Source organism: Eucalyptus grandis, chromosome 5 (genome assembly GCF_016545825.1).
Source record: "Eucalyptus grandis isolate ANBG69807.140 chromosome 5, ASM1654582v1, whole genome shotgun sequence".
NCBI lineage: Eukaryota > Viridiplantae > Streptophyta > Magnoliopsida > Myrtales > Myrtaceae > Eucalyptus > Eucalyptus grandis.
Window position 1 is genome coordinate 7795149 of NC_052616.1, and position 15966 is coordinate 7811114.

Genomic DNA, 15966 nt, shown 5'->3' on the forward strand with positions numbered 1-15966 from the left:
CTCTCTCTCTCTCTTGGCCGAATGGAGCAACTGGCCACTCCTCTCTCTCTCTCCCTTTTATCCCCCTAGAGCTCATCATTTGCAATCATGAGATTGCCTTTCAATGGCCAATGCATGAGCTCCTCTTTGCCACTTGGCAAAGCTCATGCATGGGCTTGGGCTTGGGCCGGTCGACACTTCCTCTTGGGCATCTATTGGGCCAACCAACTTGGCCCATTAAAAGCTTAGGCCAATGGGCCTAAGGCCCATCCCAAAAATTGACTTTTTCCCTCTTTTTTTTTTGAATTTCTTCTATAAAAATTTTTAAATTTCAATTTTTCATCTTGGCCAAAGTCTTGGGGCATCTTGTTTATTGAAATTTAATTTATAAAGTACATGGCCAAGCATAGATTATTAATCTATCAAATTTAAATTTTCACAATCATATGCACAAATCATCTAATTAAAAGACTAATGGCTAAAGCATAAGCCGTGGAAATTTTTATCACCTAATTAGAGACTTTAACACACCTTATGGCTTGTCATTGAATTTTGGGATGCCACAATTCTCCCCTCCTTAGAAAATTTCGTCCTTGAAATTCAAACACCACTTGCGCCTTCTTGAAACAAATAGGGGTACTTTTCCTTCATCTAATCCTCACTTTCCCATGTGGCTTCCTCCATATCATGATGTCACCATAATACCTTAACCAATGGGATCTTCTTGGTCCTAAGAATTTGCTCCTTTCGGTCCAATATCTGCACAGGCTCTTCAATGTACCTTATTTTCTCATCCATTTTGATGGCTTCATGATCAAGTATGTGACCAGGATCCGGCTGGTACTTCCTCAACATCAATACATGAAACACATCGTGCAGATTTTCTAACTTATGAGGTAACGCTAAACGATAAGCTACATCTCCTATCATCTCAAGTATTTCAAAAGATCCAACAAATCTAGGGCTTAACTTACCCTTCATCCGAATCGAGATATTCCTTTCATTGGAGATACCTTAAGGAATACATGGTCTCCTACACTAAATTCCAAAGGTCTTCTACGCCTATCTGCGTAGCCTTTCTGTCTACTCTGAGCTGTTCTAAGTCTTTCTCGATAATTTCAACAGCCTCGGTGGTAACTTGTACCGGTTCAGTCCTGTCAACTTCCTTTCACCTACTTCACTCCAACAGACGGGAGTCCTACATCTCCTTCCATATAAGGCTTCATAGGGAGCCATGCCTATACTTTTCTGAAAGCTATTATTATAGGCAAATTCTACTAAATGCAATCTTTCATCCCAATTTCCTTTGAAATCAATTACACAAGCCCTTAACATATCCTCCACTATCTAGATTACTCTTTCTGTTTGTCCATCGGTCTGGGGATGAAAAGCAGTACTAAATTGAAGCTTAGTTCCTAATGCAATTTGAAGACTTCGCCAAAAATTCGAAGTAAACCTCGAATCCTGATCTGAAGTAATGGTCACTAGAACACCATGTAAGCGTACCACTTGACTTACATACATGTCCGCATACTTATCCATTGGGTAGTCCATGTGAATCGCTAAGAAATGTGCCGATTTAGTCAAACGATCCACTATCACCCAAATTGAGTCATGACTACTTGATGTCCTTGGCAATCATTGCACAAAGTCCATTGTTATATGTTCCCATTTCCATTATGGAATGTCTAATGGTCTCAAAAGTCCTGCGGGTTTACGATGTTCCGCTTTCACTTGCTGACACATCAAACATTGAGATACGTACTTAGCCGTGTCTGCCTTCATACCATTCCACCAAAATTGCTGATGCAAATTTCTGTACATCTTTGTACTACCTGGGTGGATACTATAATTACTCTTATGTGCCTCCGACAGAATTTCCTTCTTTAATTCCTCATTGTCGGGAACACAAAGTCGTCCTTGACATCTCACTATTCCATCATCAGGGATCTGAAATTCTGATCTTTTCCCTAAAGATACGGCATCTTTCACTTTCAAAATCTCTGGGTCAGATTCTTGCAGGATTTTAATTTTCTGGATAATCTCCGGCTCAATCCTTAATGCACTAAGCATGCCAGTAAGACAATTCATTTCCAATTTAAATTCTGAATTTGCTACAGATTCTAACAATTCCCATTCTGCCATCCTCAAACTAGCCATTTCCATAGCCGACTTTCGACTAAGAGCATCCGCTACTCTATTCGCTTTTCCTGGGTGATATCTTATCTCACAATCATAGTCCTTCAACAACTCCATCCACCTCCTTTGTCTCATGTTCAACTCCTTTTGTGAGAACAAATACTTCAAACTTTTATGATCCGTATAAATCTCAAACTTTTCCCTATATAAATAGTGTCTCCATATCTTCAAAGCAAACACTATAACTACTAGTTCTAAATTATGCGTCGGATAATTCAGCTCATGGGGTTTCAATTGTCTGGATGCATAGGCTACAACTTTGCCATACTGCATCAACACACATCCTAGTCTTTTGTGAGATACATCACTATACACTGTGAAACCATCAGGTCCAGTAGGTATAGTCAGAATTGGAGCCGAAGTCAATTTCCTTTTGAGCTCTTGAAAACTCCTTTCACATTCCCCATTCCATTCAAACTTCACATTCTTTCGAGTCAATTTAGTTAAAGGTTCTGCCAGTCGTGAAAATCCTTCAATGAACCTCCTATAATAACCAGCCCTAAGAAACTTTGTATTTCAAAGGTGTCATCGGTCTCGGCCAATTTACTACCATTTCAACTTTTGCCGGGTCTACTGCAATTCCTTTTCCTGACACCACATGTCCTAGAAATATTATCCGGTCCAACCAGAACTCACATTTACTAAACTTAGCATACAACTTATGCTCTCTCAGGGACTGCAAAACTATTCTCAAATGTTGCTCATGCTCTTTAGGCCCATTTGAATATACCAGAATATCATCAATAAAAACAATCACAAACTAGTCTAAATAAGGCTGAAATATTCTATTCATCAAATCCATAAATGCAGCTGGCACATTAGTCAATCCAAATGCAATAACAAGGAACTCGTAGTGTCCATAACGAGTCCTGAACGCAGTCTTAGGAATGTCCTCCTTCTTAATTCTCAATTGATGGTATCCCGACCTTAAGTCAATCTTAGAGAAGACCGAACTTCCCTGGAGTTGGTCAAATAAGTCATCAATTCTAGGCAAAGGATACTTATTCTTAATGGTCAATCGATTCAGCCGCCTATAGTCAATACACAAGCGCATCGATCCATCTTTCTTTTCACAAACAAGACCGGTGCACCCCAAGGTGAAGCACTTGGTCTAATGAATCCTTTGTCAAGCAACTCCTGCAGTTGTGCTTTCAACTCCTTCAATTCAACTAAGGCCATCCTATATGGGGCTTTTGATATTGGTCCTGTTCGCATTAATTCAATTTCAAATTCAACTTCCCACTCTGGCGGCAATCCAGGCAATTCTTCAGGAAATACATCTTGAAATTCATTAACTACATGAACTTCCTCAAGTTTAGGCTCCTCCCTTGCATAATCTCTAACTATGGCTAGGTACCCTTGACATCCTTTGTCAAGTAACTTACAGGCTTCTATTGCTGAAATAAGTGCTACAGGAAAAATTCACAACTAGACTGATCAGGTAAAACGAATTTAACCACTCTTCTATAACAATCCATTCTAGCCCGATACTTACGAAGCCAGTCCATTCCTATAATAACGTCAAAATCATACATAGCCATTACAACCAAATCTATTTCCATATCCTTTCCTCCCATTGATATCTTACAATTTCCACACACCAAGGTAGACAATACCATATCCTTTAAAGGCGTGGAAACACAAAGAAGCGTCTCAAGAGGCATAACTTCTATCTTATTCAAACATCTATATCTTTCAGACACAAACGAATGCGTTGCACCCGTGTCAAACAATGCATATGCCTTTTCACCATTAATAAGAATCGTACTCGAGATAACATTTTTGGAAGCTTCCGCTTCCTCCTGGTGATCGCATACACCCTTCCTTGTGCAGGTGGTCTCTGAGGATTTCCTTGTGGGTTTGACCTAACAGCACTCTGATATCCCTGTCGCACCGAGCCAACACTCACTTGCGACCTCTCTTGTGGGCAATTTCTCCTAAGATGACCCACTTGTCCACAACCAAAATATTTCAGTTGTCCATTGCAAGGTCCTGGGCCATGGCGTCCATTACACTTCTGAGAAATACTAGGCTGATAGGGTACTTTCCCTATATTCGGACCACTTCTTGCCCCTCCAAAATTCCCAAAGTTACTTTTCTTCTCCACATTCCAGGTCTGACCTTGACCAAAATAAGGTCTCTTTCCCTATCTCACATCATTAAAATTCAACGGTTTCTTAAACTCTGACCACTCTCTCAACAGCTCTTGCTCCACTAACTATGCCCTTTCATAAATCTCATTATAATCTCTTATGTTCAAAGGCACCAGTTGCTTCCTAATGTCAGTCCTCGGCCCTTTCAGGAATCTCTTAGCCTTCTCTTCCTGATCCTCAATCAATCTAGGAGCATATCTAGACAATTCAGAAAATCTAGCCTCATACTAATCTACCGTCAACCCCCTTTGTTCTAGCTAAACAAATTCAGTAATCTTCCTATCCTTAGCACAATAAGAGAAATGCTTCCTATTGAAAGCCCTAACAAACTCCTCCTAGCTCACATTAGTACCTGGTGGAAAGATTATGTCCTTCGAAGCTCTCCACCAAAACTTCGCATTTCCCTCCAATTGGTACTCTGCTAAAACTATTTTCTCAGCATCAGTGCAGTCCAACAGCCGAAAAATTCGTTCCACTCCATCAATCCATTGCTCCGCTTCCTTAGGACTTCCCATTCCATTGAACTTAAGTGGCTTCAGCTTCAAAAACTGCTCCACTAGTCCTTGAGTACGGCGTTCTGCTCCGGGCTGTTGCTACGCCTGCCTCTCCATCAGATTTTCAATATTGGCCAATGCCTGCAAGATGTCTTCCATTCGGGGTTCAGCCCTTGCAGCAGAGGCTTCAGCCCTTGATGGATGAGCACTTCCAGCTCGCACCATGACTTTCCTGCAATTTCCAAGCATTGCCTCAAGAATAATCTGAGACTCACTGCCTCCACTCAAAGCAACTACTACTACTACATAAGTAACATATACATGTTACTGGTACCTAAAAGCAACTCAAAATAAACTACTAGGGATCTACGAGTGAATTCTCATCACCCATTATTCAATTATTTCATTTTAGATCCTATGGTGTGCATTGTCATCATGTTCCTCAATTTCCAAATGAGGCTCCTTATCACTCCACCTATAACCATTCGCTTTGATACCAAAAAGGGCGGCTGTGGCACCCCGAACCCTTCGTAGGTCGCCACCAGCGCCAATGTTACACCTTATTACCTTTCTCCTTAGAAGAAGCGTTGTAATTCATAGACACATTTTTTTTTTTTTAAAAAGCAAAACGGTCCGAGCGCGAATCACTAGCGGAAGCAAATTAAGACATCACCATCTCTCCCCTTACCAACCATGATACAAATACATACCACTAATTATCATGATTTTATAGACAAGCCACGGCATTTTATTTACATATATTTTCAAGATGGGACTTCTTTTGGGTCGGTACATCAAAAAGGAAAAGCTAGGACTCAGCCATGTCCAGTCTAAAACCTAAAAAAACCCTCGACCCTCTACATCACATGTGCACAACCCCATCATAAGTGTCGGCTAACTATCCAAAAAAAAAACAGCCCCTACTCGTCACGCACAGGCCTCACACCCAGTCCGGTGCGTCAGGCGGCGACGGTAGCAGCATCCCTCTCATCACCCCATCGCAGCGAACGTGGACGGAGACAAACTCCTGGACAATCGGGCCCCCAGCCAGGCCTATGTCGTACGAGACAAAACAGCGCACACGTATATAGGTGAGTCCAGGTACAGAAGGACAGCTAAACTCCTCACACTCTACCTTGACGTCAGACGGTAACCCATAAAATGCACCCCACGTGACGGCAGGAAGCAGCATACTGCTAATCTGAAATGTTGGTCCCCAAAATGGGTGAGTACAACCACTCAGCAGATAAAGAATCCAATAACAACTCAATGCATCAGGCAAATCATACATGCATTGCAGGCGTTACTTACATTGAAGCCATGCGCATACTATCGTGCATTGTCATATCATACGTGTCATCATCATCATGGCATCATTATATCATACATGTCATCATCATCATGACATCACCACATCACACATGTTATTATTATCATGGCATCATTATATCATACATGTCATCATCATCATGACATCATCACATTACACATGTCATCGTGCCATATCATATATCATCATCATTATCATCATCGTGTATATCATCATGCATGTCATGCCATGGGTGATCATCATTATTTCACATCACATATCATCATGCATATCATATATCATCATCATGCATATCATCATGCATATCATGCCATGGTTTAATTTCCACTTTTAGCTTTCAATTTGATCACAACATCACCACATCACCCATTCCTCAAATCATCAATTTCATCATCCCCTTGGGCAAAGACCTCCGAGGCTTCTGGCATTCAGCCATCCCAGCCACCGGCATCCGGCCCCCACATTCCGGGCATCTTGCATCCTAACCGGCATCACGAGGCATTCCCCTCGGCGAAACCTCCGACAGGGGCTTCCGGCATTTACACTCCCTGGCCGGGCATCCCGCACCCCAATCCTGGCATCGCGAGGCATTCCCTTCGAGCAGAAACCTCCGAAAGGGCTTCCAGCACCCCCACATTCCGGGCATCCTAAATCTCCCAGGGCCATCCGGCAATGCATCTCTATACATTCCGGGCATTATCCTCCACCACAACCATCTCCTCACTTATCATTATCCACATTTACCATTATTTTGATCTCAATTTAACATGGCATATGGTGTGACATCAAACAAGTCATACTTAGCATAGGATTCACACATGCATCATAATTCAATGTCATACATACACCAATATCTTATCATACATGCTACATGGTGTAATCATTTATGAAATTTATGGCCAATAAAATAATCCATTTTATTATTATTATTATTATTATTATTATTATTATTATTATTATTATTATTATTATTATTATTATTATTATTATTATTATTATTATTATTATTTTTAAAAAAATATTAAATTCAATATCTATAAATTCCCAAAAATTATAAAAATTCAAGCAATCACTAAACAAACCAATAGGATGACAATTTCATGCAAAATTCATGGCCAAATTGAATTTTTACACAATCTCACCATTTTCACAAAACATCCTATGATTCTCGGATGAAACCAGAACGCACGGTTTTCGAAGAAATTCAATTAAAATATCCATATGACCTCCAAAAATTATGAAATTTTACTGAGTTATAGCCAAGACATTTTCGTACAACTTTCATGAAGAACTCCAAGCCAGATTATTTTTAGATTATTTTATACAGTCTCACGAAGCTTCTGGATCCATTACCACATCGTCCAGTGCAAGCTTCTCCGAAATATCGAGATTTCACCTACCTATTATATTTATTTTTCTATGAAATTTGGATATGTTATATATCAAGATGTCCTTTAAAAGTTTTATGAAGAGATCTAGGTCAAATAACCATAATATAGTCATCATTTAGGTCCTTGAAGTCTCGGGTGTCTCGGAATACATCACCAGAATCATCGTCTTCAAGATCTAGTTGATTTACTAGGCTACACTTGTTCATTTAAATTAAAATTTGAGTATGTTGTATTTTAATATATCCCCTACAAATTTCATGAAGAAATATAAGTGAGATTCTCATCACAAACCAACATGAAATCACGAATCCAGCAAGAGGTCAGTAAAAACTCTCCAGATCTGAGGTCTCCGTAGGATGAGAATTTAACCCATCAAATCTCCATAATTTTCCACGAAATTTCAGTATGTTGTATTTCAAGATGTTATCTGCAACTCTCATGAAGAAATCGAAGCCAAAATCGGACTATAAACACACATGCAAGCTCACACAACATTCTGACTCACATGATCCGAGCAAGAACAGTCATGCGATTCAAGAATAAGCCAACCGCACCTCGGTTTTTCTCACTTAAACACCCAAAATTTAACATGCAAACAACATTCAAGCATGCGAGAGAAGCTAGAGGACTCCCACTTGCCTCTAGACCGGTCGGTCAACGGCGTAGGGCGACGAACACGGCGGACGGACGGCGCGAGCGACGGCTTCTCCCTCCTCGGCTTCTCCTCTCTCTCGCACGATCTCCCTCTCTCTCTCTCTCTTGGCCGAATGGAGCAACTGGCCACTCCTCTCTCTCTCTTCCCTTTTATCCCCCCTAGAGCTCATCATTTGCAATCATGAGATTGCCTTTCAATTGGCCAATGCATGAGCTCCTCTTTGCCACTTGGCAAAGCTCATGCATGGGCTTGGGCTTGGGCCGGTCGACACTTCCTCTTGGGCCTCTATTGGGCCGGCCAACTTGGCCCATTAAAAGCTTAGGCCAATGGGCCTAAGGCCCATCCCAAAAATTGACTTTTTCCCCTCTTATTTTTTTTTTTTTTTTGAATTTCTTCTATAAATATTTTTAAATTTCAATTTTTCATCTTGGCCAAAGTCTTGGGGCATCTTGTTTATTGAAATTTTATTTATAAAGTACATGGCCAAGCATAGATTATTAATCTATCAAATTTAAATTTTCACAATCATATGCACAAATCATCTAATTAAAAGACTAATGGCTAAAGCATAAGCCATGGAAATTTTTATCACCTAATTAGAGACTTTAACACACCTTATAGCTTGTCATTGAATTTTGGGATGCCACAAAAATATTGCGTTGCGAATATATAATAGAGAAAAGATTAAGAAGAGAAAGCAAGTGAACACTGAAATAATAGATAAAACAAGAGGAGAGAATATTATTTATAGTATCTCACTGTTGTGTTTCTGTTGTTCTATGTTGTACATCAAAACTAAACTCCTATTTATAAGAGAACAAGAAAATAATATACTTATCATTAATATCAATATATCGAATGATACATGTACTGGATAAGGGAGATGAACATTCATTGTATAGGGAGATGTACTTAGAATATATGATACAAATGTACCATAATAAGTACATTAGATAAGATGAATATAATGAATATTCATTCATGTATTCTATTAATTGAATATAATGAATATTCATTCATGTATTCTATTAATTCATGTATTTCATAACATCTTACACTAATTAGCTTTTTTATATTCCCATCTTATCCTCACTATTTTTAGGATTAGTCGTTGGTCATCGGCGCTGGTGATGCGCGACACTGACGGTGGCGCCTAGGCTTGCTAGCGACCCCAGGCCTTGTCGCCTAAGGTCACCCAACCTCGATGAGGGCCGCGACGTTAGGCAATGATAGCTAGCAAAATTTTTAGGGATTACTATACCATCAAAAAGTTGTCACATTACTATACCATCCATTATTTTTAGGGTTTGGAATTGAGTAGTCTAACTTACATATTGTGTGCATTTGGTCATTGGACATGTCATATGTGCAACTCATTTATCATAGATATAAATTTTGTGTCATCCTTCCTTGACGGATGATTGCCAATTCCCATAAAAGTAATGTTACGGACTCCATTTTATTGGAAATATTAATGGATAATGAAGTCGCAATAACTCGAACTCTTCACACATTTTACAATCGAGCATCTCACCTCTTTTTGTGTGTGTTTTTTTGTGTGTGTGTGCAATTATCTCAACTTTCTAGATATGGGTCATCAGAGATGTCCCTTACAATTAAGGACGGAATATGTCAACGTGGATATTAACACTAGCCCCGTTATATGGCCATTAATTATTAATATTGACGTCCAATGTAGCCTTATTAAAACGAGATAGCGTATTTCTTGCTAAATAAGCAAGTCAGGTCACCGATTTTGCTTAATGCGTGCCGAGTAAACGAGTTACGCCAGTGATACATGACATGTGAATTCAATTAACAAAAGCCTCACGTTGAGCCATATTTAAAAGATTGAGATACTTGCTCGAACAGAAAATAATAAGTAGACAATCGACTTTAGAATGGAGCAAAAATCGTTATTACCCAGCATTTGGTTTAATTCTGACCTTTGAAAGATTTCCATGCAGTAGCTCATTTTGGTAATTGCTTATTTTGCTGTCGCACTTCATCTCCTTCGTAAGAGTAAAATTCCAACTGCAATCTGAGAGTCCTTTTGCAATGATCAAGTCTAAATAAAAATATTTTAAGTACCGATTAACTACAACATTACTACCGGTAGTGAATGAAAAAGGCGAGAGTACAACAGCTTTTCGAGAATCATTCGAGAGTCACCTCTCTCTCGGCGATTTTCATACACATCATACTTAAATAGACATCAGTTCCGAACAAAATAAAACCAGCCATCGTTGAGGCACTATATTTTACATTTTTTTTACAGAGCGAGGCATTTGCTCAAACGCATCTAGACGAGACGAGATCTTGGGGTCAATTACCTAGACATCTGCGTGGGGAGTTTGGGAGGCTCTTTCTTGAAGTTCAAAACGTCCATTGCCTCCTCAATCGACGGCCGAGACTCAGCGATGGGATTAGCACACCATAGCCCCACAATCAATAAAGCCTCCACCTGTTTCTTGTCGAAATTCCCGGTGAGCCTCCGGTCCACCACCTTGAGAAATTTGTGGCGCCAACGCCAGCTCAATTCCCCGCGCCCGGCCAAGCTCCAGCTCCTATAATGCTTCCAAACCCACTGTACAAGGCTTCGGCCCTGCCCTCTGAGGTTCGAGTCTAAGACTCTTCTCCCGCAGACTATTTCCAAAAGAACGACTCCAAAACTGAGACATCGGATTCCTTGCTCGCCGTGTCGCCATTATAGCATTCCGGAGCCAGGTAACCCGGGGTTCCCCCCGCTCTGGTTGTGTTTAGCCCTCTGGTGTGGTCGACCAGTCTAGCCATGCCGAAATCTCCCAATTTCGCCTCGAACCTTTCATCGAGCATGACGTTGCTGGATTTGATATCCCTGTGGATCACACATTGATTACATTGTTTGTGCAGGTAGTGCATTGCCGAGGCTAATCCTAGAGCAATGTTGTACCTCCTTTCCCATGTCAACAAGGATCTTTCTTTAAACAGACGATCCTCCAAGCTACCTTCTCTCATAAATTCGTAAACTAGGAAGAATTCACTTGCCTCGTGACAATAGCCTATGAGTTGCACCAAGTTTTTGTGCCTAAGTTGGCTTAATGACTTCCCCTCTGATATATACTCCTTTATCCCTTGGCGTGAGCTAGATTTTAATTTCTTTACAGCGACCGGTGTGCGAGCGCCTCCTATGTGCCCTTTGTACACAATCCCAAAACCTCCTTCTCCCATAATCCTGTCAGGTGCAAAAGAATCGGTCATGATCATCAACTCTTCACGGGAGAACTTCTTAATTCCACTGAACTTTTCGAACTCTTTGGTTAAATTCGCGCTAAGGTTGCCTTCTTCTCCACCTCTCTCTGTCTCTGGACTGGAGACTTTCGACCTATAATTTACCCAAGCAACAATGATCGCCAACAATACAACGACACCGCCCATGACAATGAGCAGCCACCTCAACCAAGAGTCAGTAGCCTTTTCCACCTGGAGCTGTGAACCGGACCTTAATTCCCATATGTGCGCGAAGCGATACTCAAGTGCAGATTCAGGGGGAGCTATGACACAAACACCCACCATCTCTGGCATATATGCCCTTGAGCTGTGTGCGCAGTAGTGACGACAGATTTCGTTACTGGAATTCCCATCAGCATCCCTCCAGACCACACTCAAACATTTCGTATGCGGGTCATAGGATATATTAGAAGACGACCCGTCCTTCATGACTTTCTCGATCGCCGTTTGGACATTGGCCCTGAAGCTGAGGTCGTTCGAATGTATACCGACAATTGGAACGTCCACACCCCACGCATTCTTGTGACGGTTAAGGTTGACTGCAACACAATCGCTGTTGGGACGAGCTTGATGGCCCCGTGAAGGGCGAAGGAAGGTCGCATCATATATTAGTGAACATTCCTTCGGTTGAATGTCGGTACAGCGTATCCCAAAAATGAGGACAAAGCAATGCCCGAAGAACTCGCATACAGTGAAAACTAAAAGTATCTCGAATTGAAGATCAGCAAGTGGAGCGAGTTTGTTGCCGAAAGGGTTTCCCTGTTGAGAGTCGGTGCTGGCCTTGTACTGGGTAACACAATCCACCACATCCCTCGTCGCCTCGTCCCAAAAAAGCACTTTGCTGGAGTACGTAGCTCGGGGGCTGATGCCGTTGAGGCTTCCATTCGGCTGGCTTGGGCTGATGTAAGAAGGTCGGTCAGAAGCACTCACCCGAAGGACTAAGCGATGGCGGGTCGCAAAGCCATATAGGAACATGAAACATGGATTGTCAAAGTTTAGAGCGGAAGCTGAAAAGGGCTTGAGTAAAGAGATCGTCAAGATTAGTAGAACTAATCCGGCTGTGGGGGTTGAGGCTGATCTTTATGTCTTCCAAAGCTTCTCATGTCGGATGTTTTTTGTTTCTGCCAGATCTGACAACCACCTTGAATATGAGATGATTCCAGGTCGATTAGGGTCGGCCTAGGCAACGGTCCGTGGACACAGCGTAGGGCCTGGACCTCCTGGCCGACGCGGGTGCGAACGCAGATCGTTGAAGTGGAGAGAAAGCGCGAGAGTCCCTTTTTCTTTTGAGATTCAAGGCCTAAGTTCGCCGGCCGAGCTCGATCTCGACGATAGAAGACTAAAACGGTGGCGAGGGGTGGACTGAGACGGCGGTGGGTTGGTGGTGGTGGAAGGGTGTTGTAGTGAAGGGGGGAAGAAGAAGAAAAATCAAAGGAAAGCAGAAGAGAAGGGAAGAGAGAGGGGCGACCTGAGGTGAGTTGCGGGAGGATGGTCTCCCGGGGTCGGTGAATGGAGTGGGATTTTCAAACCAAGGGGGATTTTCAAGCTCATGCGGGGGCGGGGTGGTTGGTCCCGGATTTGGTGAATGGAGTGGGCTTTTCACATGAAATTCCACTCCTAAGCGCTATTTTCTCCGCCGGCGAGGCTCAGTTAATGCGAAAGCGACTCAAAACGCGTATAAAAGTCTTAACGTGCATGTCTTATCGATGACCACACATGTCGATTGTTAGATATAGGAGCTTAACACTTTGAAGATGTAATTGCCAAAAATTCATAGAGAAACTGGATGCATTAAAGAAAATATAAACATAATCTACATTTATTATATCACTAGGTCTCTATTTATTTCGCGGAGAATGAAATATCTAAAAAATATTTTCCTGAAAATTCTCACTTGTACCGCTGGAACTAATTAGTAAAAAAAAAAATGATTTCATTGCCCATAATAATTTGTATCTACACATTTTTTTTTTCAGACAGTACAAATAAGAAGAAAAAACCGATGGAAAGAAGAAGAGAGGAGAAAAGAGGGCACGAGAGGGGAGAGACAAGAAGATATTGGGTCCTGTCAAAACGCCAATCAAAACGCGTCAAAAAGTCTTTCCATTGCCTTTCCGTGGATTATAAATTAATTAGAAAAGAGTCCAAGTAGAGGGTCCTGTCCGGTGCATTAACTCTTGTTTCGTATCGTGCTCAATGATCATATTCCATGTAGTATCATTCTTTTAATGGCCTTAACTTTTGTGGTTTTACGCTATAAGGGACATTTTTGACAATTGATTTTAAAAGTTTTATATCCTATCTACCAAAAATTCCACACTTGGAATGTGCGGTCAGCATTTCTCCGTCACTTGATGGCATGGCATGGCTCAAATAATTAACGGAATCGTCGCACGAAAATGCAAGCATGTGATATGGGTAGGATTTATCAGACAACGGAGTTTAGGGATTGTACGAACATGCAAAGAGGGTCACCGTGAATAATCTCTCAGTAAAGGGCAAAGGCCCGAAAAAGCTTGAATCGAACAAACCGACCCATTTGAGGGAAGGCTATGTCTCCTCGAGATTCCTAATAGTACAAATTCTCACATTCTCTTTGATTTCGTTCTGATTTAAGCATCGCGAGTCCATGTAGAACAAAATGTAGAGACTTTCTCTCTTTGTGTTTTGCAAGTCCAAGGCCCTCGAGGTCTACCCACATCGGATTTACATATCAATACCATCTAAACAGCTATAAAAACAATAGGAAAAAAGAAGAAGATAATCAAACAAAAAACTCTCTAGAATTGAAAACCTTGTATTGAGAATCTGAAATAAGAAATTGTAAGTTTATGTCATTTTAATAACTTTAGTTCACAATTAGATGGAGAATGATACCTGGCAACCATCTAAAGAGTTGATTTAGTAGTTTAGCAACATATTTATGTGCGTTGTATAAACGCGGAACACATGTTTGTTTATTTAACTGCTCAATTATGGCTATTTATACATACACATCATATATAGCTTATAAGTTATAAATTATGGACAAACCTATTAATCAATAATACAAAAGATTTCTTTATACATCATCAGCGAGCTAGATACTTGGTTTGATCGGGTTTTGGAGTAGAACTTGTGGATAATTTGCTCGAAAGTCTATTATAATGAGTTCAGTTTGGGAATCAATTACACAGAACAGAATAAATGCCAACATTTGAAACTGGTAGAACGATCGGCCAAGGTTATGAGATGATAAATGCAACATACGTGAATGGTAAATTTTTTAAGGTTCATGGGGTTCAGGTTTTCCAAATTGACTGATGATTCAATGCGTGATGAGACGGAAGTAGAATCGAAAGCTTATGCCATCCTTCAAAGATGATGTCTTGCTTTGTTTAATGTCTTGTGAATCTTCTTTCTTCATGCCATTTATCATACGGCTATAGGAAGTTGCAAAATCGTATCTTGCAAGAGCTGCTACAAAATTCTCTGTTTCTTTTTATTCAATCCACTGCTTGGCCAGTATCCCACTACTGTGCAACCATGCAATACTGACAGGGTGAGCAGATAACGGGCACCCCTGGAGAACATCTTTCTATACTATCCATGGCTGTCGTAACCATCAACTTCAGAAACAAGAGGCAACGTAAAGAAACACATGATAAACATATATACACAAACCTAACTTTTTGCATGAAGATGACATGCATATAACGCTAAAAGAGGCATCAATGCTTGCACTCAGAGCGAGGCATTTGCCCAAAACGGAAAGCCTCTAGACCAGACCTTCCATTGAGACTGTCGGATATCGGAGAGGAGGTTGGAAAGATCTGCCTTCAAGTTGAAAGACATACGAAACTTACTTAAAACATGCATTTATCATCTTTAGAGCTGCTAATTTCATTTCTGCATAATTTTGTGGCTCGTCCGTTTCGCAAGATGGTGAACATAACCATTTTATTTTTAGTCAATTCTCATAAATTATTTGACTGCTTGGTTCAAAATATTACGGATAGCTATTTCCTGTTTATTTCACCCCAACAGCAACCGAGATTCCCATGCAGTGCAACAAATGATTCGCCCTGAAGAAAGAAGAAGAAAGTTATAGTGAGATGTCTATTTTTATTTTGTTCGAAATAGAGGTCATTATCGAAAAGCTGTAGTACTACCTTTCTCATTAGTTACTGATAGTAATGTTGTACGGTACTTCAGATGTTAATTTAGATTAGATCATGTCAAACAGTGTCATTTCAAGAGGGATCTCGAGTTGCAGTCGAAATTTCACTCTTAATTTAGATTATAGTGTGTAAGCAAAATAAGCAATTACAAACTGAGCTACTAAGCCAAACTCATCTAGACGAGACCTTCGGGTCAATCATATGTTGAAACTTGGTATTTTCGAGGGGAGTTTGGGAGGCTCTACTGGCAAGTTCATAACGGCCATTGCCACTTCAATTGAAAGCCGAGAACTAGCAATGGGATGAGCACACAACAGCCCCACAATCATTAAGGC

The 15966-nt window shown here is 40.8% G+C and overlaps 1 protein-coding gene across 1 annotated transcript; it reads right to left on the bottom strand.

The window, feature by feature from the left end:
* Window positions 1-10847: 10847 nt before the first annotated feature.
* LOC120293579 (L-type lectin-domain containing receptor kinase IX.2-like) lies at window positions 10848-12446 on the bottom strand. The gene has a single exon (XM_039313265.1). The coding sequence runs from the start codon at window positions 12444-12446 to the stop codon at window positions 10848-10850; it is 1599 nt and encodes a 532-aa protein (XP_039169199.1).
* Window positions 12447-15966: the final 3520 nt, after the last annotated feature.

Excerpts from the sequence above, each read along its gene's own strand:
- LOC120293579 (XM_039313265.1), bottom strand. The coding sequence starts at position 12,446 with ATGTTCCTATATGGCTTTGCGACCCGCCATCGCTTAGTCCTTCGGGTG.